This window comes from Schistocerca americana, chromosome 8, assembly GCF_021461395.2.
Source record: "Schistocerca americana isolate TAMUIC-IGC-003095 chromosome 8, iqSchAmer2.1, whole genome shotgun sequence".
Classification (NCBI taxonomy): domain Eukaryota; kingdom Metazoa; phylum Arthropoda; class Insecta; order Orthoptera; family Acrididae; genus Schistocerca; species Schistocerca americana.
Window position 1 is genome coordinate 45,414,211 of NC_060126.1, and position 23,867 is coordinate 45,438,077.

The 23,867-nt window shown below is 43.7% G+C and overlaps 1 protein-coding gene across 1 annotated transcript in view; it reads left to right on the plus strand.

The window, feature by feature from the left end:
* LOC124544800 (scavenger receptor class B member 1-like) overlaps positions 1-23,867 on the plus strand; it is a 202,329-nt gene that overhangs the window by 115,445 nt on the left and 63,017 nt on the right. Inside the window, exon 2 of the mRNA XM_047123484.1 lies at positions 21,481-21,572. Within this exon, the coding sequence (XP_046979440.1) occupies positions 21,481-21,572 (92 nt within the window). The remainder of the gene's footprint in view (positions 1-21,480; positions 21,573-23,867) is intronic.

Genomic DNA, 23,867 nt, shown 5'->3' on the forward strand with positions numbered 1-23,867 from the left:
GGTAGCGTACGGAAGGGTCGCACCTTCTGGGTCAGGTGGGTGTGACGCGGCGGGCCCAGGGTCGGACGCGCCGCGGTAGGGCAGGTGGCGGTGTGCGCATGCGCCCGGAAGCGGCCGCCGGCGCCGCACTTTCTCCTTACGTAAGGCGGGGCGGGGGCAGCCGAGCGTGCTGGAAAGCCGCGCCTGCCGCCTCCTCTCCGCTCCACAGCCTCAGTGCCACCTACACCGGAGACAGCTGCCTCACGGCGTGGCGGTCCACCAGAGGAAGGCGGCGATTCCGTCCGACCGATTTCCACGAGTCCTCAACGGCCTTCTTAGGGTCGTCGTAAAGTACGGGCCGGCCGTTCGTGGGCGCCCCACTGAGTGCCAGGTGCGTTCCATCGGGTTCAGATCAGGAGAATCTGAGGCCGAGGCACCAACGCGAGTTCACAACACTGTAGCTGGACCACTGTAGCTGGATCCTGGTCTCGTGACTCGGCCAGTCGTCCCGCTGGAAGATACCCTCGCCGTCTGGAAAGGCAGAAGCCGAAGCGAAGCACCTGGTCCACAAGAATGTCCACTACTCCACAGCGGTGTACCGTAGGTCTCTAGAAGAGCCTAGCGTTCCAAAGGATTGGAAAGGACACAGGTCATCCCCGTTTTCAAGAAGAGACGTCGAACAGAGGTGCAGAACTATAGACCTATATCTCTAACGTCGATCAGTTGTAGAATTTTTGAACACGTATTATGTTCGAGTATAATGACTTTTCTGGAAACTAGAAATCTACTCTGTAGGAATCAGCATGGGTTTCGAAAAAGACGGTGTGAAACCCAGCTCGCGCTATTCGTCCACGAGACTCAGAGGGCCATAGACACGGGTTCCCACGTAGATGCCGTGTTTCTCAACTACCGCAAGGCGTTCGATACAGTTCCCCACAGTCGTTTAATGAACAAAGTAAGAGCATATGGACTATCAGACCAATTGTGTGATTGGATTGAAGAGTTCCTAGATAACAGAACGCAGCATGTCATTCTCAATGGAGAGAAGTCTTCCGAAGTAAGAGTGATTTCAGGATTGCCGCAGGGGAGTATCGTAGGACCGTTGCTATTCACAATGTGCATAAATGACCTTGTGGGTGACATCGGAAGTTCACTGAGGCTCTTTGCGGATGATGCTGTAGTATATCGAGAGGTTGTAAAAATGGAAAATTGTACTGAAATGCACGAGGATCTGCATCGAATCGACGCATGGTGCAGGGAATGGCAATTGAATCTCAATGTAGACAAGTGTAATGTGCTGCGAATACATAGAAAGAAAGATCCCTTATCATTTAGCTACAGTATAGCAGGTCAGCAACTGGAAGCAGTTAATTCCATAAATTATGTGGGAGTATGCATTAGAAGTGATTTAAAATGGAATAATCATATAAAGTTGATCGTCGGTAAAGCAGATGCCAGACTGAGATTCATTGGAAGAATCCTAAGGAAATGCAATCCGAAAACAAAGGAAGTAGGTTACAGTACGCTTGTTCGCCCACTGCTTGAATACTGCTCACGAGTGTGGGATCCGTACCAGATAGGGTTGATGAGATAGAGAAGATCCAACGGAGAGCAGCGCGCTTCGTTTCAGGATCATTTAGTAATCGCGAAAGCGTTACGGAGATGATAGATAAACTCCAGTGGAAGACTCTGCAGGAGAGACGCTCAGAAGCTCGGTACGGGCTTTTGTTGAAGTTTCGAGAACATACCTTCACTGTGTCAAGCAGTATATTGCTCCCTCCTGCGTATATCTCGCGAAGACACCATGAGGATAAAATCAGAGAGATTAGAGCCCACACAGAGGCATACCGACAATCCTTTTTTCCACGAACAATACGAGACTGGAATAGAAGGGAGAACCGATAGAGGTACACAAGGTACCCTCCGCCACACACCGTCAGGTGGCTTGCAGAGTATGGGTGTAGATGTCAGTGCTTTCGATTACTACCAATCGTCTCTTGGTATCTCAGATCCGGACCCTCCGTTGCAGAATACTACTTCCAACGGCCTGCGTCCGTGGTCTGTAGCGTGTTTCGAGCAGCCGTCAGTCGCGACCTGTAATAACGAGAAACCTTCTGTGGAAAGCCACTGCGCTTGCTGTGTCCGGACACGACGAGAATTTACAGCTGTCCCTAAACATTTGGAACCTGCTGTGGACAGGCTTCAGACTGCTGCTCGAAACTCAAACGACGTCGGGGCACCAGTGACGAGACGTGCGACGTCTTTGGTACTGGAGGAATCCCCTGGTAACCGTTATGTCGCTGCGTCTTCCGATACGCTACATCTGACAACTCCGCTCCACTCGAGAGTGGTGGGTTCCCGTGTCTCCGGGATGAGGGAGAAAGTGGTAAAACGGGCAGCGCGGTGGGCACCTTACGCTTCAGCCGCAGGTACGAGCTGCTACCTCGTGTTGATAGCACTACCTCTCAGCAAGCATGAGCCGCCTCTCCTGTTGGGCCGATTTTCTTGTCCAGTCCGGACAAGCGCGGAGGGCGGTTATAGAAGTGATTTGCAGCTCCAGTATTGGGTGCGTAACGGAGCCCCTCAGGGAAACAGCACGCAGGACGGGGAGGAAAACCAGTGTGCACTCAGTACGTTTAGCGGGGAGTCTCGTCCGAGACGTGGAGCAGGCTCTGCCGGTGGCTGTCGAGCGCAACCGGATGGACACTTGCAATTTGAAACTCCACATTTCCACTACCATGACGCATAAGGAAAGAACGCACAAGGCAACGATCCCTTTCGGGAAATATGAGTCTGTTACGCGTTACAGCCGGCCGGAGTGGCCGTGCGGTTCTAGGCGCTACAGTCTGGAACCGAGCGACCGCTACGGTCGCAGGTTCGAATCCTGCCTCGGGCATGGATGTATGTGATGTTCTTAGGTTAGTTAGGTTTAATTAGTTCTAAGTTCTAAGCGACTGACGACCTCAGAAGTTAAGTCGCATAATGCTCAGAGCCATTTGAACCATTTACGCGTTACAAGTGTCAACATGAATAGTTTCAAGAAAATATTCAGCTTTTTACAAAATGACACTTCATTTGTGACTTGTATACCTGCCGCTCGCACTGTTTCTTCTACGACCTAGGCCTCATTAGATTCGTCAATCTCCAAACAACGATTAAACACAAATCCAGAAATTTACACATAAAAAACCTTGATGGGTGATAGGACAGAGCCATCTCCACATTTTAAAATCGCTTTTGTTCAGTTTTAGCAGTTACCGTCAGTACCTGCCTTGCTGCAACTGAATTGTGACCTCTATCACTATACGACTAAAACGGTCACACTATACTAGTTGCAAGTTGCCTATTCAGCAGGATCCAGGGGCAACAAAAATTCGATTTTCAGTCTTTTATACAATTACTGACCGCGTTTAAAAATTTAAATGCTGTCGTAATCTACTCATTAACACATATAATCTTACGTTAAAGGTTTAACTCAGTAAGATAAGTTAGAACCGATGAATTTCTCAGACCAGTTTAACCCACTGCGTGCAAATTACCTAGAGTATATTCAATAATGAGCGCACTTAGCGACTTCCTGCATACTTCGCTTTTGTAGCTTACTTTTTGCTGTGGTTAAACCTTGAAAATGATTTGACACTACACCCTACTTACCAGAAAGATCTTATTCGAAATTATTCGCCGAATGCCAATTTAGTCACGGGAACTGTATAATTTGAAATAATATTTCATTTAGCTCCTGATCGTCAAATACATAAAAACATCTTACATGAGTATATAAAGAAGGCCTTACCAGTATTGGTTCTGAAGTTTTCATTAGCATAATCCGGAACTAATAAAACCGTCGTAATTACGATTTTGTATTTTCACCCAAAAAGACTTTAGACTCTTAACGTCAAATGTTTAACACTCTACGTCATTCGTAGGGTAAACGGACGTTTAAAGCTGATTTATACATTCGAATTAAATTTTTTAAAGAATATGGGATGAGTTTCTGCAGTACCCATTTTAATAAATATTGGATTCCGGGGCCGAGAAGTTTTTCTTGGATGGTTACCGCTAAAAACAATACCGCATGATGTTACAGGATGCGGCCGAACCCTTTTCTCAGGCGTTCCCTGATATCAAAGCGTGAAGGTCATCGCACGAACGTCACTGGGTTTCACGGCCGTAACATTCACGTCGGCAGTCGTAAATGAGAAACCTGTTCCAGCAGGTAGGGAAATTTACAGTAATGGTCAGACCTGCAATCATCTAGTTGCTAACACGCCATGAAATTGAAGGTGGCATCTTGCTGGAAAACTGAGCGCACCATTGAACCACAGTCTTCGCTCGAGGACACTGTGGTTACATTCGTGACGTAGATACCCCGAGTTAAGCTGCCCGCATCTTCCGGAGAGTCCAGCTACGGATGCGCCTGGACACAGCCTTTATCTCACGCACTGGAGTGCGTGTCGTTTTCACACACCGATCGGTGCACATGCGAGAACATTGCTCCCCTAGAACAGTTCCTGTCAAAAGGCATTAGATACACACACACTTACGTAACAACATAGAACACACAACGAAAAATACTCTTTACGATGCACTGAAGAACCAAGATACAAGGACACAACTGAACACCACCACTAACAACGTCTTAAAAGCAGAGAAGGCGCATAATACAACGACAAGTCGACATAGATAGTTCGAATAGTTGTACCCTGACGATGAAACGAGTAACACAGACAACGCTGACAGAACATAGACACACAAAACATAACATAAAACACACAAAACGTACACAATTAAGATGCACGTTAATCAAAGATCACCATTGTGCATGAAGGAAATTAAAAGTGGAAGCAATTAGAATAGTCTGCGGATAGAAACTATTCTAAACCTGTACACATCATTATAAAGTAATAATAAAAATGAACATGTCATGGTAAATGTAACAATATGAATATAATATAAAGTAACACATAGACACAAGGCAATCAGGCAGTGTTCATACGCTGGATATTACTCAATATGTAGAAAATTTACAAATACATTACTCAAAGAAATTAGTTTTATTATACAAATACGTATTTACAGGAGTGATAATTGAGTTAGTTGCGTCTTATTATTTTTTTCTACAGCTACATAACATGTGTACATAACTTAATTAGATTAAATCACGGCAAGATATCGTTCCAAAGCCACACAAAATTTATTTACTTAATAATGTATCAGCAGTGTTTCTTTTGTAACCTAACAAACATTAACACACAGCACGCCAACAAACAACACCAATCCATTCTAGATTAGCTCCGCATCGACTGAACACGTCGGGTTTTCCCGAGGAGTGACTTTCATGCGGATAATACTAGCAAGGATAGCACCATGCACGAACACTGGACATGAAATTCCATACAAAGTCCTCTTCTCCGGATAGTGTTCGTGAAGAGACGTATGTAATTACTCTTTCCTCTCTTCTTTCTGTTCTCTTCTTAAAATATCCCATAAAAATATATTTTCTCACTCTCGAGTTCATCTAAATCCGCATGATTATTCTGCAGTTCACAATTATGTGCCTGGCAGAGGGTTCACCGACCCACCTTCAAGGTGCTTCTCTACTACTCAACTCTTCAACAGCGCGAGGTAAAAACGAACACTTGCATCTTTCCGTGCGAGTTCTGATTTCCCTTATTTTATTACGATGGTCATTTCTCGCTGTGTAGATGGGTTCCACCAAAATATTTTCACATTCTGAGGAGAGCGTTGGTGACTGAAATTTCATGAGAAGGTTCTGCCGCAGCGAAAAACACCTTTGTTTTAATGACTTTCACCCCAAATCGTGTATCGTATTGGTGGCGCCGCCTCCTTAATTTCGCGATAATACAAAACGAGACGCCCCTTTGGCCTTCTTCGAGGTCCTCCGTCAGTCTTGCCTGAAGCGGATCCCCCACTCCAGAAGAGGGCGGGCAAGCTTAGAGTACGCAGTCTCGTTACATTTTCTAAGTGTTCTGCGAATAAGTCGCAGTCTTTGGTTTGCTTTCCTCACAGCGTTATCTACGTGATCGTTCCAATTTACGTTATTCGTGTTTGTAATTGCTAAGTATTTTGTTGAGTTCAAACCCTTTATATTTGTGTGATATATCGTATAGGTTAAATTCAGCAGGTTCCTTTTAGTACCCATGTGGATGACATCACACTTTTCGTTACTTTGAGTCAATTGCCACTTTTTGTACCATGTAGTTGCCTTGTCTAAGTCATTCTGTAATTCGTTTTGATCATCTGAAGACTTTTCAAGAAGGTAAATCACGGCATCATCTGCAAACAGTCCAAGGGCGCTGCCCAAATTTTCTCCTAAATTGGGTATGTAGATCAGGAGCAGCAGGGGGCTTTTGAGACGCCAGATATTTCTGTTTTACTCGATGCCTTTCCGTCTATTACTACGAACTGTGACCTTTCTGACACGATATCACGAATGCAGTCACGCAACTAAGACGGCACTCCACAGGCACGTAATTTGGTTAGAAATCACTTGTAAGGAATGCCATCAAAGCCTTCTGGGAATCTAAAAATTACGGAATCAATTTGACGTTCCCTGTCGATGGCACTCATTACTTCGTGAGAATTTTTTTCTTAGAAAAATTAGTATAACTGCTGCAAGTCAATAAGAGATAATATCACAAAGCAGATAAAATAAAACGACTTAGACCCAGTTCCATGTGTTGCTGCGTGGGCAGCAGTGCCCGGGGCCGCAGCTACACAACGCAGCTCCACCGTGCGCTGGGGGCCGTGTGGATCACAGCGGCTGCGGGAAGTAACACGGTGGCAGGCCCTAGTACTCATAATGTCGCCTGGAAGAAGAAGGGATAAAGCGTCCTGACGGTAGCTCATAATGGAACAATCGTTACTCTGCAAGTAAAACAGTTTCTGCGTCAGTCACTTGTTTATTTTGTCACTATGCATTTCGATGGTTCAGACCTTCATCTTCAGGTGGAGGATTGTTTAGTTACACGGCTGGTGCTGGCGAAGAGTACAGACGCCTTTTTACTGTCTCAAACCATTGGCAGTGTACGTTATTTTGCGACTTTTGCTAATGACAAAAATTGTTTACTTAGCAAAGGCACATCAGAGGCGAAAAAACACAAATTACTGACAGTGAATCGTACTTATTACTGAACCATCTCTGTAAGTACAATTCACAGTTAGGAATTCATGTTTTTAATCTCTAAAGTGCCTTTTCCGAATAAACAGTTTTTATGATTAGCAGAAGACGCAAAATAACTTACACTGCCCCGCACGTGTGTACTCTTCACTAACGCCAGCCGTATAAGTAAACAATTCTCCACCTGAAGATGACGGTGTGAACCATCGAAACGCGTAGTGGCAAAAGAAACAAGTGACTGACGCAGAAACTCCTCTACTTGTATTTACAAACAGTCGCATTCCTCTTAACGCCGTCCCTTATGGATAAAATATTCAGCCGACACTCTGTTATTGGCAGGCAGCGCGTTGGGTTTAACGGGGGAGAATCTAAACGAGTGAGCAGAGCGGCCCTGGATTGCAGATCGGGTCTAATAGCGTTTCACACTGCTGTTGCATTAGCATCTCCCCACGGAGCTTCGCTGTAAAAAATATGAAATGAATATGCAGTTCATGAAGAACTGTATAAATAAAAATGCAAATGTTCGTTTGTTTAAAATCATGTATCTCCGAAAGTTCTGCAACGACCGCTTTGAAATTTTGACGCGAGATTACATGCGAATGTGCACGTGTTTTGTGTTATATATAAGGGGGAAAACGTTATTAACAAAAAACCTCGAAAAGTTCTTGATCGATTTACACGTTGTTAGCAAACAAGAACGATGTATTTGTGACTTATCGACTTATTAAAAACTGAATTTGCAACAATAATGAACAAGACTTAAGATCAGAGAGAAGAGGAACAAGAGATGGACAGAGGGATGGGAGGAATGGACATAGAAAGTGGAAAGGACGAGATGGACAGACACAGGGGCAGGAGGAGATGGAGAGAATGAGTGAGTAGAAGGTGGACAGATAGAGGAGGGAGGAGAAGATGGAGGCAAGGTGAGGATGCAGATAAAGAGGAGAGGAAGAGGTGGAAGAGGGGGAGAGGGAGAGGAGGGGGACAGAGATAAATAGCTGGATACGGGCCAAATACAATTTAAAAAATAATTAAGGCTGCAGGCGTTGGCAGGTGTCAGTCATTTAAAGGGGTGTCATGCAGCATTGCCGCAGGTGCATTTGCTTTCCTTCCGACGTAGCGGATGGTGGTACCAGTCCCCCAAGGCAGGCAGCCAGCTTCATTCAGCCGTGACCCACAAGCTTTCACACTCCGCACCATATACGCAGCTGAAGCTGGCGTGTACACATCTTCAAGGACAGCGTCCACCGGCACGTTTTTCGTGTTAGATAAGACACACGTATCGATTCCCGATTACGCCATTCTAGTTAAGCGTTGCTTCGGGCTCCTTAGACATAAAGTGCCGTCACCCATACAAACAAACAAAAATAGTCGAAGTACTGTATTCGTGCATAGTATTCAGGTCAGAAGAACCTAGATCTTTAAATTTTTTGCGTACAGAGCTTTAAATTCTTCAAATTCAAGAAGAGCAAACAAATGTTTTTCGTAAATGACTCGGCTTACATTTCAGTTCAAATGGAGACTGACGTTTGGTTATGACCTCGGAAATAGGACGGCGTTTTCCCGAATTTTTTTTTAATTCAGCTGACGGAACCAAACAGCCAGGTTATCGGTCCCGGTGGAATAGGGAAGGATGGGGACGAAAGTCGGCCGTGTCCTTTCAAAGGAACCATTCCGGAATTTGCCTGAAGCGATTTAGCGAAATGACGGAAAACCTGAATCAGGATGGCCGGACGTGGGTTTGAACCGTCATCCTCCCGAATGCGAGTCCAGTGTACTAACGACTGCGCCACGTCGCTCGGTAGTTTCCTTTCCTGGTGATATTGTGGGAATACTACTGTCCAAAGATGATATATTTTTCTCTGAACATAATGAAAACGTAGAACAAGTGTGAAATAAAAAGCTTAGTACCGATCCGGCATCAGGATAAACAAAGTCAGCAGTGAATAAAATAATATGGCGGACACTAGTGGCCATGTAAGGGTAATGAAGCTCTTATGCTAATCCGGAAGAATGTTTTCCTAGGTAAACGAAGCAAATATGTAACACTTACATTCCAGCACCGACGTGATTTGGTAATGCAAACAGACGCGTAACATTACCGGTTGCAAAGGGACCCATACTAAATGCACAGCATTCAACATGTAACTGTACGTGTTTGATGCATGGACGCTCACTAGCAATAATTTGTTGAAGTGAAAAACGGCCGTCCGGTGTGGCCGAGCGGTTCTAGACGCTACAGTCTGGAAACGCGCGACCGCTACGGTCGCAGGTTCGATTCCTGCCTCGGGCATGGATGTCTGTGATGTCCTTGGGTTAGTTAGGTTTAAGTAGTTTTAAGTTCTAGGGGACTGATGACCTCAGAAGTTAAGTCCTATAGTGCTCAGAGCCATTTGAATTTTTTTGTGAAAAACGTGAAGGTCCATCACGGTGCGGAACACCATTAAACTGTAGCTCCATCTACGGCTGGTCCGATCGGAAGAACAGACAAAGGGAACGCCGTGCCACCTCCAACACGACAATGCCTAGTAAAGCCCCGTGATGCTCGTATCATCTACATCTACATCCAGATGTCTACTCTACAATTCACATTTAAGTGTTGGGTAGTGTGTTCATAGAACCACCTTCACACTATATCCCGAATACCACGTGGGAAAAAATCTTCTCTAGTATATGTCGGCATCAACAAAATATTTCCGCATCCAGAGGAGAACGTTTGAAATTTCTTTAAAAGATCTCACCACGACGAAAAAATGCCCTTTGTATTAATGATTGCCATCCCAACTCGCATGTCATAACCGTGACACTCTCTCTCCTCTATTCCACCGCAAAACAAAACGAGCTATCCTTCTTTGAACGTTTCCATGCAGACCGTCAATCCTATTTGGTATAAACACAGCGCTGCTCACTAAGGTCCCAGAAGTGGGCGGACGAGGGTAGTTTTGACAGTTTCTTTAGTAGATCTGTTACATCTTCTAAGCTCTCTGCCAATAAAATACAGTGTTTGGTTCACTCTAGCCAAATATTTTTGTATCTAAAGGTGTCAGTTTAAGTTGTTCGTAATTGTAATCCTTAGATATTTAGCTGAATCGTTAGTCTTTAGATTTCTGTGATTTATCGTGTAACCAAAACTTAATGGATTGCTTTTAGTACTCGTGTGTACGACCTCACACTTTACATTATTTACAGTCAATATCTTGTCTAAATCATTCTGTAATTGGTTTTGATCACCTGATGACGTTATTAGACGTTGAACGACAGCCTCACCTGCAAACAGTAAAGAGGGTTGCTCACACTGTCTCCTAAATGGGTAATGTATACTCATGCTCAGAAAAAATACATTGAACGACCAGAGATAGGACGTTCATATTCGCAGGACATGTACATTACAATGTTCTGCAGAGATGATTAGCATCTGAACCACGTCGGCCAGGGGTTCAAGGTCAGCAGCGGCCTAAGGCGCTGGAGTCATAGACTCTGCGGCTGGTCCCGGCAGAGATTCGAGTCCTCCCTCGGGCATGGACGTGTGTGTTTGTCCTTAGGATAATTTAGGTGAAGTAGTGTGTAAGCTTAGGGACAGGTGACCTTAGCAGTTAAGTCCCATAAGATTTCACACACATTTGAACATTTTTTTGGTTCAAGGTCAACATCGACATGGCGACGCAACTCCACCTACCGGTAAAATGTGCCTGTGGTTCTCGTTGTCGTTATAAGCCGAAGGTAATGAGCAGACGTGAAGGAGCTTCGCAGACGCACGCGCGAACCGTACCGTCAAATCAGTGAGTTTGAAAGAGGGCGCGTTATTGGCGTGAGAGAATGTGATGCATCCGTCCGGGAAATAGCTGCTCGTGTAGGATGAAGTGTTTCGGCAGGGCAACAAGTGTGTGCAGAACGGTCCACGGAAGGCCGTGGAACACGACGAGATGGGTCAGGTCGCACCACCCAGGCCACACCCCGAGTACTCATCTTATCCCAATGGCATTTCAGAATAGATCTGCGTTTTTCTCAGCTCTGGCGCAGCAGTGGAACATTTTATCATATCGTATACTAACAGAAGTGACAGTCCATCGCCGTTTATTACGCTACTGGTTACGTGCGCGTCGTCCACTTCTCCGCTTACCTTTGACGAATGTGCAGAAACATATTAGACAGCAATGGTGTATGGAGCGACATTAATAGGTACAGGAATGGCATGAGATAGTGTTTTGGAACGAATTCAGGTTCTCGTTGTTTCAAAATAATGGCCACATTTTGGTTCGCCGCAGACACGGGGAGCGGCATCACAGTGACTGCATTCGCACAAGGCATACGGTGCCAACTCCCCCTTATTGTGTGCGGTGCTATTGGGTACAACCACAAATCACAGTTAGCGCGTGTCCTGGGCATGTGACCTACGTGAATACTATCCTGCGACCCGTAGCCTCACTCTTTCTGCACATTGCCCCAGACACCATTTTTCAGCAAAACAATGGAAGACCACATGTTGCTGCGTGAACACGTGCCTTCTTGGTGTCGCAGGACGTCAGCCTTTTACCGTGGCCCACCAAGTCACCAGACATGTCGCCAGTCTAAATTGGAACGAGGTGAGAGCCGCACGGATGGCTGTACCACAGGACGCCGTTCGCGCCTTAAACGAGTCGATGCCATCACGCACGGAACAAATTATTATGTCCCATGGCGGATCCTGTGCCTAGTAGGCAACAGGACACATGCTGAACCGACATGACTGAAATGATCATTTCTGAGGAACATACTAACGTACAAATCTTTTAAATATGAGCGTCCTGTCGTTCAAGATGTTCTGTTTTTTCTGAACATGAGTCTTGGTCAGGAACAACAGGAGGCCTGTAACACTGCCGGGAACGCCAGATGTTAGTTTTGTCTCGATGAGTTTTCGTCATTTACTACGAAGTGTGACCTGCATAACAGAGGCGATACTACAAACACATGGAATCGCATTAGCAGAAGCTTGTGAGGAACGGTGACAAAAGCCTTCTGGGAATCTAGAAATAAGGAATCAACTTGAGAGAGCCCGTGTCGATAGCACTCACTCATTACATCACCAGCAGGACAGAAAAAGCATCTCTCCCAATAAGAGTCGCTATTCAAATGATTACCTGTCCGATACACTCTCTGTGTCACAGGAGATAAAGGGGAATTTCCATTTATCAGTGACAAGATAATAAAACGTATAGATATCTCTTCGTCTTCCTCTTTTATCCTTTTTTTTGTTTTTTGCTTTTTCTTCCCTCCATCTTATGAGGACACTGTATCCTCAGATGGGACGTGTGCTTAAGCTGCGAGCGGCTGGAGTCGGTGTGCGATTGGCAGTTGTTCGAAGAGCGTGGTCGTGTTACGTATGTCGTGTGGGCGGCGTTAGATAACGGTTTTTCGAGGCTCATGTTGGACACAGAAATATGTAAAAAGTTGACGACACGAGTGGAATAGAAAAAAATGCATTTGTCCATCGTAATTAAATATAAAGTTGCAGTGCGTAAGTTCGAATAATAATCGTGGCATACTACATATTTGCATGTGATGAGTTAAGTATAATCTGTCTCGGAACAATAAATGACCGCTCCTTTTACGATACTTGTATTTCAACGTTATCAAACAAAATCTTTTATGAACCACATTCGTACCAAACCATCCCGACGCAAAGAATGAAATCTGAGTGCTGAAAAGACAACAGCAATTGATTAGAATGAAAAATATTCCTATGAAAGCACAAAAAGTCGAAAATGTCCTGAGCAGAGTTAGGAATGCAAAAGAAGAAAACCAGCTTTCCGACTTATCTGGCACATTCAGAGATATTGTTTAAAATAAAACATCTTGACATTTACGCACTTTTAATCCAGCCCCACAAATTTTATCGCCCCAGAAAAACTTTGTTAGCTCTTACTTGTATGGTCTTCAGCCATATGATATTGTTGTTTAGTATGGCTCACGAATCTTCATGATTTTGGGCACAGGAACAGGGACCTTAGCCTATGCATTGCAAGATGCAGGTGTACCAATTCCCTTGCAGCTAACAGAGCCGACTGAACTGGGGAAGTAGGGTTAACTGGTAAAAAATATGTCAAGATATTTTGACTTAGAAGTCTTCGTAGCTGCTAGATAAGTCGAAAAGCTACTTCCCTTCTTTTACATCCCTAAAACCACCCAGGATATATCGATCTTTTTTTGTGCTACGACAGGAGCGTTTTTCATTCTCGTTCCCAGCTTTTATTCCATGTTAATTCTGACATTGAGGCCGTCATAGCGTGCAGATTTTTGTTGACTCGGGCGGCAACTGATGCGGCATAGGTTTTTGTACTGTCTTTCGAACCATGTTGCTTATGTCGTCGCAACGAGTAAAGCTTTCGCAAAACAACAGGACGATCATTAATTTGATGTATTTGTCTACCTTCTTAAAAAAAAAAAGTTGGACCGATTCGCACAAGTTCGAAACATAGAAGTGACGCGGATAAAAAAAACTCATAAAAAACGTGCTTTTGCACGCGAAGTGCGTATGAAACCAGATTTCTGAAATCGACTTATCCGTTTCATCAGAACAATGCTTTTTTATGTATCTTATTCACTTTAAACCGTTTCTACGGATTCAGTTCACGTAAGAACGAATTTTAATTGCGACACTTAGCCCGACTTAGAGATTATTGGGTAGAAAAATTTCTTTTTGACTTTATCCATTAATTCCTTCGTGCAAAGTTTGAACGAATTCGTACAAATCTTAAAGTACACATGTGATGCGCTTCGAAAACCTCGCAGAAAATGTATTCTTTTTTTCTTTTGCACTTAAAATTCAAGCGAAGCAAGATTTTGCCAAAAGGTTCACACTTACCTTAGACCAAGGTCCGATGCACCAGTGGACCAACTTCAAACCATCAGCTCCACTCCTGTCCGGAGTTATTCAGGGGGACTATTTTTGCACCTAAAATCCCCACTGTGTAAATACAAATGGCGCCATTACCTGAGAATTTAATTCAGACCAAATACGATCTCTTGCAAAAGGAATTAATCAAAATGGTTCAAATGGTTCTAACCACTATGGGACTTAAAATTTGAGGTCATCAGTCCCCTAGGCTTAGAACTACTTAAACCTAACTAACCTATGGACATTACACACAGGCAGCATTCGAACCTGCGACCGTAGCAGCAGCGCGGTTCGGGACTGAAGCGCCTAGAACCGCTCGGCCACAGCGGCCGGTAGGAATTAATCGATTGCCACAAATAGCCTGGGAGCCAGCTCTGGTTCATCGTTCAAACATTGCTTAATGTACTGCAAGATAGCTACAGTAAAACCGACGTTCGAAAGGGTAGCTCAAATAGGAACCGAGCACCAAGACTCGAAAGCGCTGTAACGGTACAATAGGTAACGGCCGGTGCCACAATGTCGGAGCATTAATCGAAGACAGTTATAAGCTTGAACATTAGTTACAGGATATCTCATAGTGCGACGGCTGAGGAGGAGACGAAATCAAACAGGACGGGAGAGGGACCCGCAGCTTACAAGCTGCACCTCGCGACTCCACGGACTCTGCCGTGAAAGCCTGCCCGCAGCTACGGCGGCCCACGCAGCGGGTTTCTCTTGCCGGGAACTGGCTGTGTCAGATCCGCGCGTTACGACGCCTCTGCTACTGTTGAGTCACTATTACGCGGCAGATGTCACTGCCGTCGTGGATTACTTTCACCAGCGGGCCACAGAGAATCCCAGACCAGCTGAGCTCCGTTCTCGTGTTAGAAACTGTTCGACGCTGTAGTTTCTCGTCGCCCAGTCAGCGCACGGTCGCCTCGTGTTGTGCCAGAGAAGAATCTGCTCCCCTCAGCGCTAATGAGAAAATATGCAGGCCGTAGAGCAGTAGCCGTTGGGACGCAGAACGTCATCACGGCTAGAGAGTCATCGACAGATGTAGAAGTATCTTCGGGTGTACCCACGAAATTATGTTGGGTCTCGTCCTGTTCATGTTGTATATTAATGACTTTTCCATATGATGCAGTTATCTACAATGAAATACTATCTCAATGTACCTTTGCAAATATGGTTCAAATGGCTCTGAGCACTATGGGACTCAACTGCTGAGGTCATTAGTCCCCTAGAACTTAGAACTAGTTAAACCTAACTAACCTAAGGACATCACAAACATCCATGCCCGAGGCAGGATTCGAACCTGCGACCGTAGCGGTCTTGCTGTTCCAGACTGCAGCGCCTTTAACCGCACGGCCACTTCGGCCGGCCTTTGCAAATATTCAGCAGGATGTCGGTAAGATCTCAAAGTGACGCAGAGACTGGCAACTTGCTTTAAATGTTCAGAAAAGTGAAACTGTTCACTTCATAAAACAAAAAAACCTAGTGTCCTATGACTAAAATACCAGCGAGCCAAATGGTACAAATCTCTCGCTGCGACAATGTGTGTCAATATGGAATGCAATGATCACGTAGGATCAGTCACCGATAAAGCGGTTGGAAGACTTCGATTCATGGGCAGAATACTAGGAAAATCAATCAAAGCAGATTGCTTACAAAACACTCGTGCGAAACATGCTAGAATACTGCCCACGTTTGTGGGACCCGTACCAAATAAGAGGAACAGCGTCTACAGAGAACGGCGACACGAATTATCAGGGGCTTGTGTCACAGTGGTGCTGAAGAAACTGAAGTAGCAGACTCTTGAACACAGATGTAAATTATACCGAGAAAGTCTACTAACAAAGGCTCAAGAACCGGTTTTAAATGGTGACCCTAGGAATATACTGCAACTCACTACGTATCGTTCACATAGGGATCGTGAGGCCAAGATCAGATTAATCACAGAGCCGTTTAAACACCTATCCTCCCCACTCCGTACGTAAATGAAAAGGGGAGAAGCCCTAATTACAAGTACAATGGGAAGTATCTTCTGCCATACACCACTTTTGATTTTTTGTGCTTTGTGGATATACTACTTACAAGAACGTGAACCTGCACAGTTTAGCCGCGCGGGATTAGCCGAGCGGTCTCGGGCGCTGCAGTCGTGGACTGTGTGGCATGTCCCAGCAGAGGTTCGAGTCCTCCCTCGGGTATGGGTGTGTGTGTTTGTCCTTTGGATGATTTAGGTTAAGTAGTGTGTAAGCTTAGGGACTGATGACCTTAGCAGTTAAGTCCCATACGATTTCACACACATTTGAACACTTTTTGAATCTGTACAGTTTAGGAATTCATTGTGTTATGCACCCTGTATGAACTTCATGTATGGCTCTGTATGAATGTACGCATACATAGACAACTGTGTTTTATTGTTTATTTTTATTCTCAGCTGCATGCCCATCTTCAGTAGTCCTGTAGAAGACGCACAACACACCAAAACCCTATATGATATGGCACGAGTTCACAATTTTGCGTTACTTTGTTCAATACTTACATATAATTTACTGTTATGCCCTCATAGAATTTCCGTACGTGTTGTCTTTAGATATTTCACTTCAACTTTTAATTTGTTTTTAGCGCGTCTTGGCCATGTTACAGATGAGGCAGTTTGCCTTAGATTACCAGTTATTTATTTTGTCGTCACACATCGATATTGTGGGTTTGTGTTATTTGTATCTTCCGTAGTGTGCATGCTGCTTCCTGTGTTAAGTGTTTGTTTAACTTGATTACTTTGGTTGTTTCGATTATTGAAAGTAAAATACATAAAATATAATTAGTATAAAGGAAAACCGTATAAAATAAACCTAGCAAAAATTCAGCTGTGTGTGTTTTGAATTGGTTTCATCTCTTGAGTAGTTCTTTATTGGGAGGAAGTTTGTGAAATTTGCTATAAAATTCTCGTTTCATTGCTCTGTTTGTTCATTTAGATTTTAGAATATTATTTATATCTTTCGTCGCATGGGTGTCGAGAGGTCTGCTCGTATAATAGTTATATATTTTACTTCCAATACTCGAAACAACCAAATTAATCAAATGAAACGAATGTACAGATCACCTGTCACAGCAAACAATAACCATATTATGCAAAACACAGATGACATGAACCTACAATGTCGATGTCATAGAATACACCGATCTAAATATAAACCACACTGCGTCGTGTGTAATATGCCAAGAACGATCTGCAGGCCAATCAAAAGTTGACGTAGAATATCCAAAAAGAGTCTACGAAAATTGTATGAGAGCACAATAGTAAATTACTCGTAACTACGGGGCAAAGTAATCCAGAATAACAAACGCGTCCCGTAGAGTGCAGCATTATGTATTGTGTGTGTTCTGCAGGACTGGCATGTAGCCCGATGCTGGTTCAACCAAAGCAAAAATAAAAGTGAAACAGGCAGCCTTGTCTGCGTCATTCGTCAATAGTTCAAGGGTGCGTGTTGCTAAAAGCAATGGGTGAGGAGTGAGGTTAAGAGCTGAGGTGGGCGTTAGCTGCGAGCGGCCGTGTTACGCCACCGACCACCTTTGGACCCGCAGACGCGGTTTCCCCGGGTGAGACCTGAGTTGTGAAACACGCGGAAAGCCAACTCGTAATGCGGCCTCAGGGGCGACAGGAGACGACCCTGCAAGAGCAGACCGCGGTGTCACGGCTCCACACCAGCTCCCCCTCATTCCCATACAAACCGCGTTCTCCACATTCATCCCTTCCCCATACTCTGCACCCACACACTATAAAAATACTGCTGCAATAGTAAATGTAGAATTATAACCGCTCGAATTGGAGTTCTTCCGTGAAGCGAACGAAGTACTGTTTTAAACTAACAAAATATTGATCATCAATTCTGTAACCAGGATAGCAGTGGCAAATCCGATTGTATACTAAATAAAATGAGTTTGCTGGTAGATTATAAAGTCCAACCTGAAGTGGCCAGTGAAGCTAAGATTTTTCTAATGGCTCTTTCACGAGAAATATCGCTCTTTACCGCTGCTTTAAGGGGAGTAGGACGTCAAACGGGCCGACTTGGAACGGGAGAGGCATCACAGGACATTTTAATTTCTAGTGTCTATACTTTTACAAACAAATTCATCAAACTTTGTCAGCATCACCAGGAAGGATGCAGGATTCACACCCATTGCAGTGGAAGATCGAAAACATAACAAAATAATTTTTTTTGCGTCCGAAATTTCATCATTTTTTCACTTACTAGTGGCTGCATTTGTTGCTATAGGTACACTTTTCTTCATATGTTAGGGAGATTCTTCGATGAATTTTGCACAACATACTTACCATACTCACATGTGTATGATACTCTAGAATTTATTTAATTTATGAAAAAACGAATGAACTGATATATTTTGAACTTCATGTTCAGGAAAAACACAAATTTTATAGTTAATTACCTCAATTTTTACCACAGTTTTTAATAGATTTGGAAAATTCTAGAGTTTCATACACCTTTAAGTATGGTTTGTATGCTGTGCAAAATTCATCGAAGAATCTTTCTTACTTATGAAGAAGTACCTACAGCAACAAATGCTGCCATTAGTAAGTGAAAAAAATGAAGAAATTATTTCGTATGTTTTCGAACTTCCATTGCTAAGAGTGTGAATTCTGAATCCTTCCTGGTCATGCTGAAAAAGTTTTATGAATTTATTTGTAAAAGTATAGACAGTGGAATTTAAAATGTTCAGTGGTGCCTCTCATGCTCCAAGTCAGCCCGTTTGACGCCCTACCAAGACTCGGTAACTTGACATGAAAGACATCACAAAAACGGTCCAGTCGATTCTCTGCCTGCATTGTTTTTAACAAGGAAAGACAAGAGGTCTTGCTCACAGACTTGATGAGATTCAACCGATAACCTATTGATACTTTTCTCAGTACCAAAGAAAGTCTCTATAGAAAAGTTCTAGCTAAAACACAAATAAAGCTATATAGGAAAGATATGGACCGAAGAATAGAAGAATACTCGTCGGAGAAGAATCCCAGAACACTCGAACGAAACTAAAGGACGAAAGTGTTGAAATTTTGCGGCCGATAGGTGGCCGGAATGAAAATGAAATTAAGTACTCTAGGATGCCTCAGTATGTGTTCTATCAACTGATTCCTTTTTCTGTCAGATTGTGTCATAAACACTATTTTTCTCAGTTCGAGTCAATGTATCCTCATTAGTTACTCGTTCGACCCTCTGATCTTCAACAGGCTTCTGTAACGTTACATTTCAAAAGCTTCTATTCTCTTCTTGTTTCACTTCCGTACAAGGCTACATTCCACACAAATAGCTCCAGAAAAGACTTCTTAACACGTACGTCTGTACTAGATGTTAAAAAATTACTCTTTTTCAGTAACTCTTTTCTTGCAATCGATAGTCTGAATTTTATTTCGCCTCTGCTTCCGTCATCATCAGTCATATTGCTGTCCAAATATCATAATTCATCTACTACTTTTAGTGTCTCATTTCCTAACCTAATTCCTTCAGCATCGCCTCATTTAATTCGACTACTTTCCATTAACAGTATTGGTTAAAAACAGTCCTGGTTGCAATTTTAGTTTTTTTTTATTTTTCAACGACGCGTTTCGCCTTATTTAAGCATATTCAGGTTATCTAAATAGAAAACAGAGAACAAATACATCTACTTAAGAATCGTGATCGCGTTGTGCAGACTTGGATAACCTATAAGCATGTATAAACAGATCACCTATTGAAAATATAAACAGATCACCTATTGAAAGAGCAAATACCTTAATTTGGTATTTCTTAAGAAACCTTTAGTCAATGTAGCCAAAGGGCATCGTCGAATATATCAGGCCATCATCGCCTTCGTTAAACTCAGTAAAAACTAGAAATATAAAATAGTAAAATCATTACCTTTTCTAGACGGGCGCGAGAGGCACCAAGATCTGCATAACGCGTCCCCGTTCACAGGAGCGAGTAACAGTAAGATGGAGGCTCAGGTAGTAAGCATTATGCTTACTGTTACCCGCTCCTGTGAACGGGGACGCGTTATGGAGATCTTGCTGCCTCTCGCGCCCATCTAGAAAAGGTAATGATTTTACTATTTTATATTTCTAGTTTTTACTGAGTTTAACGAAGGCGATGATGCCCTGATATATTCGACAATGCCCTTTGGCTACATTGACTAAAGGATTCTTAAGAAATACCAAATTAAGGTATTTGCTCTTTCAATAGGTGATCTGTTTATATTTTCAATTGGTGATCTGTTTATGTTGTGGACTGGCAAGACAGCCAATCCACAGTGACGGGTAGCCGAAAGGCACGCGTTTAAGCTCACGCAGGCTGGCGTGAGGTCTGGAACAGTTAAAGGATTTGAGTCTAGCAAATAAAGTACGGAGCATCTGGAATACTTAACTTTAATCCATAATTTGTGAACATCGGTCTGACGGTACATGCATCACAAGATAAACAGCAAATGATAATGGTGCCTTGCTAGGTCGTAGCAAATGACGTATCTGAAGGCTATGCTAACTATCGTCTCGGCAAATGAGAGCGTAATTTGTCAGTGAACCATCGCTAGCAAGGTCGACTGTACAACTGGGGCGAGTGCTAGGACGTCTCTCTAGACCTGCCGTGTGGCGGCGCTCGGTCTGCAATCACTGATAGTGGCGACACGCGGGTCCGACGTATACTACCGGACCGCGGCCGATTTAAAGGCTGCCACCTAGCAAGTGTGGTGTCTGGCGGTGACACCACAGTTTATACATGCTTATAGGTAATCCAAGTCTGCACAACGCGATCGCGATTCTTAAATAGATGTATTTGTTCTCTATTTTCTATTTAGATAACCTGAAGATGCCTAAATAAGGCGAAACGCGTCGTTGAAAAATAAAAAAACTAAAATTGCAATCAAAACTGTTTTTAACCAATACTGTTAAACACTGGTTTGCTGTTATGCCACATATGGACTGGAAGACTCTCCATTAAATTTGTCGGTGTACATCTTACATCCCTGTTAAAGACATTATCCAAGTCCTCTACTGTGTCTGTGCAGTGTAACAGACAAACCTCTTAATTTTTTTCTCTGTGAATTTTAATTCCCTCTCTTTGTCCCGTTTTTCCTGTACTGGTTGCTCAATATAGAGATCGAATAATATTGGCGATAGACTGGCATCCTCTCCCACAGTTTCCCTTTCATATATTTACAGTTTTGTAACTATTGTCTGTTATAAACGTAAACTCAGGTTTGTCTTTCCTCAGTATATCTTCCGAGGTAAGTCCCAGGTTCAGTATCACCTCGCGTGTACCTGTACTTCTCTGCGACCTAAACTGATGTTCCCCTACGTCGACTTTACAGACTTTACCATTATTCTGTAAGTAATTCGTGTCAGGGTTTGGCATCTACGACTCAAAATGATGGCTTGGGAGTTTTCGCGCCGCAAAACGGCATCCACTGTATGTCGCCCGCTGCAACCGGCTGACGTTTGTCCGCATTGTTGCAGGTTCGTGGCTGCTGGTGCTGGCAGGCGTGTTCTCCATAGGGCTGGGAGCCGGCATGATGGCGCTCAAACCGTACGACCAGCTCTTCAGAATGGTACGTACCCTCTACGTGTCTTGTGCTTCGCAGCTTTAACCATTTGGCACTGTTTTAAAATTTTCGAGGACACAACATTTCAGCGGTTTTTTCCGACAAAACGGGGACTTCGGAATGCAATCACGTACACTTTGAGACAAAAAAAAGTACCACAAAGGAGTTATGCAAATTGGTCACAAATTAATATTCATACAGTTATCGACGGAATATGCAAAATTGTAAACTTTGGCGGCTGGAGGGTGACTGTGTGACGCTGAGGCGGAATTTAACCACGCAGCTGTCAAGGATAGTAAACAGGAGACATGTCGATACCTTTGCGAATTTCATTCCGCGTACTCAGTTGGACAGTAACTGTGCCTGGCAGACAGAGATGTGGACAATATACGTAGATGTCAGCATTTGAGAGAGGACATGCAGTTGGGCTCAAAGAAGCCGATTGGAATAATTGGTGAATCGCTCGACTTTTGACTAGGAGCGATGCCACTATTTGACGATATTGGCTGGAATGGGTCAACCATAGCTGAACACAGCGTCAAGAAGCAAGTTTTCGATCTAGAGAGACGACCGAGGCCCGAGCAATCGTCAGGAGGCACTCCAGAGCCTCGAATTTTAAAACTAACATTCCAATAGCTGTTATTTTTGTAGCTTTTTAATTAGTTTCAATTAGTTTCGACTCCTCAATAGGGTTTTCTTCAGGCGCTGCAGCATGAACGACAAAAAACATCCAGTCGTGCATGTATGTAAGAGAGAATCTATGATTACTCATAAAGTCTTCTATGGAAACCAGGCGCAAATATTGGTTCCCTGTTATGTACGTGCACGACTGGATGCTTTTTGTCGTTCATGCTGGATGCTGAGAGCCACAATCTCAAGAATCGGGAGAAAAACTTATCTTGGAGTAGGAGCTCGAATAAGGACAAATGAAACAGTGGTAGGACTGAAACAAGATCATTAAACTGGTATGGACACTTCTTGCGAATGCCACATGATCCGTGGCTCAGGAAATTTTCGAATATAAACGAAGTGGGAGACAGAAACGCGGCGGTTCACGGCGTTCTTGGAATGACGGTGAGCTACAAACGAAATAGCGGGGAACCGCCGCGTGTGCAGGGAGGGTACGTCGGACAGAGTGCCTTGACACGAGGTAACGGCAATACAGATTAATGTTCTTGATCTTTGCATTAATTAAAATTTGTATGATGATAAAATAGATGTTTACTTACATATAGCTGCAGGTATTATCTCAAAATCATATAGGCTTAGTCATCAAATATACACACGCATGTCTCCGTGTCCCATAAGTCCATCTGTAAAACTGAGTCAACATCTCTCCTGATGAGTGAGACACAGAACTCAATGGAGTTACTATCATGTACTATAGAGTTTTGTGCATCTCCGCTTGTAAAAACATTACACCGAGATTATGTACTGCAAAGTGACACGTTGTTGCAGTTGCACCCCTCCTACTTTAAGTAATCTATGTGTGTAGTATGCATTACTTACTAAGTATGTTCTAGTTGCCATTTTTTTAAACAGGTGTGGTTCAGTAATCTTTTCATCTCCTTGAACAGTATGTTACGGTGTTCCGTGGTAGAGAATGCTGTTTTAAGTTTTCTGTTTGTTTTTCCTTGTTAAACGTAAGTCCAAGCTGGGTCTTGTTCCTTGATTATGTTCAGAACTATTGGTGCAATCCTGAGTAACGTTTTCTCTGATACGAACAACAGACTGGTGCATGTACTCACTTGGTGCAGTATGCTTACCAATTTTTTTTAAAAATAGTTCTCTTCAATGAGCCCGACTGCTACTTTTAGTTATTCTTGCGAGTTTTAAAATGATCTATGTTTTGTGAGTTTGACCCGAGAAGAGATTCCCATAGCTAAGAACTGAGTGTACATAGGAATGCGAGTAGTATTGGTGTCAATCGAGAGCTCATCGGAGGTCAGGGTGGAGACCTGTTCCTAACAAAGTTGGTTATGCCTCGCTTCTAGTGACGACCAAGTGTTGGTTAAGAGGAGGTCAATTCAGGACCTGCACCCACCCTGTCTGCCTACTAGACACAACGGACTTGCGATTTCTGGCTCAAAAAAATGGTTCAAAAGGTTCTCAGCACTATGGGACTTAACATCTGAGGTCATCAGTCCCCTAGACTTAGAACTGCTTAAACCTAACTAACCTAAGGACAACATAGACATCCACGTCCGAGGACGGATTCGAACCTGCGACCGTAGCAGCAGCGCGGTTCCGGTCTGAAGCGCCTAGAACCGCTCGGCAACAGCGGCCGGCGCGATTTCTGGC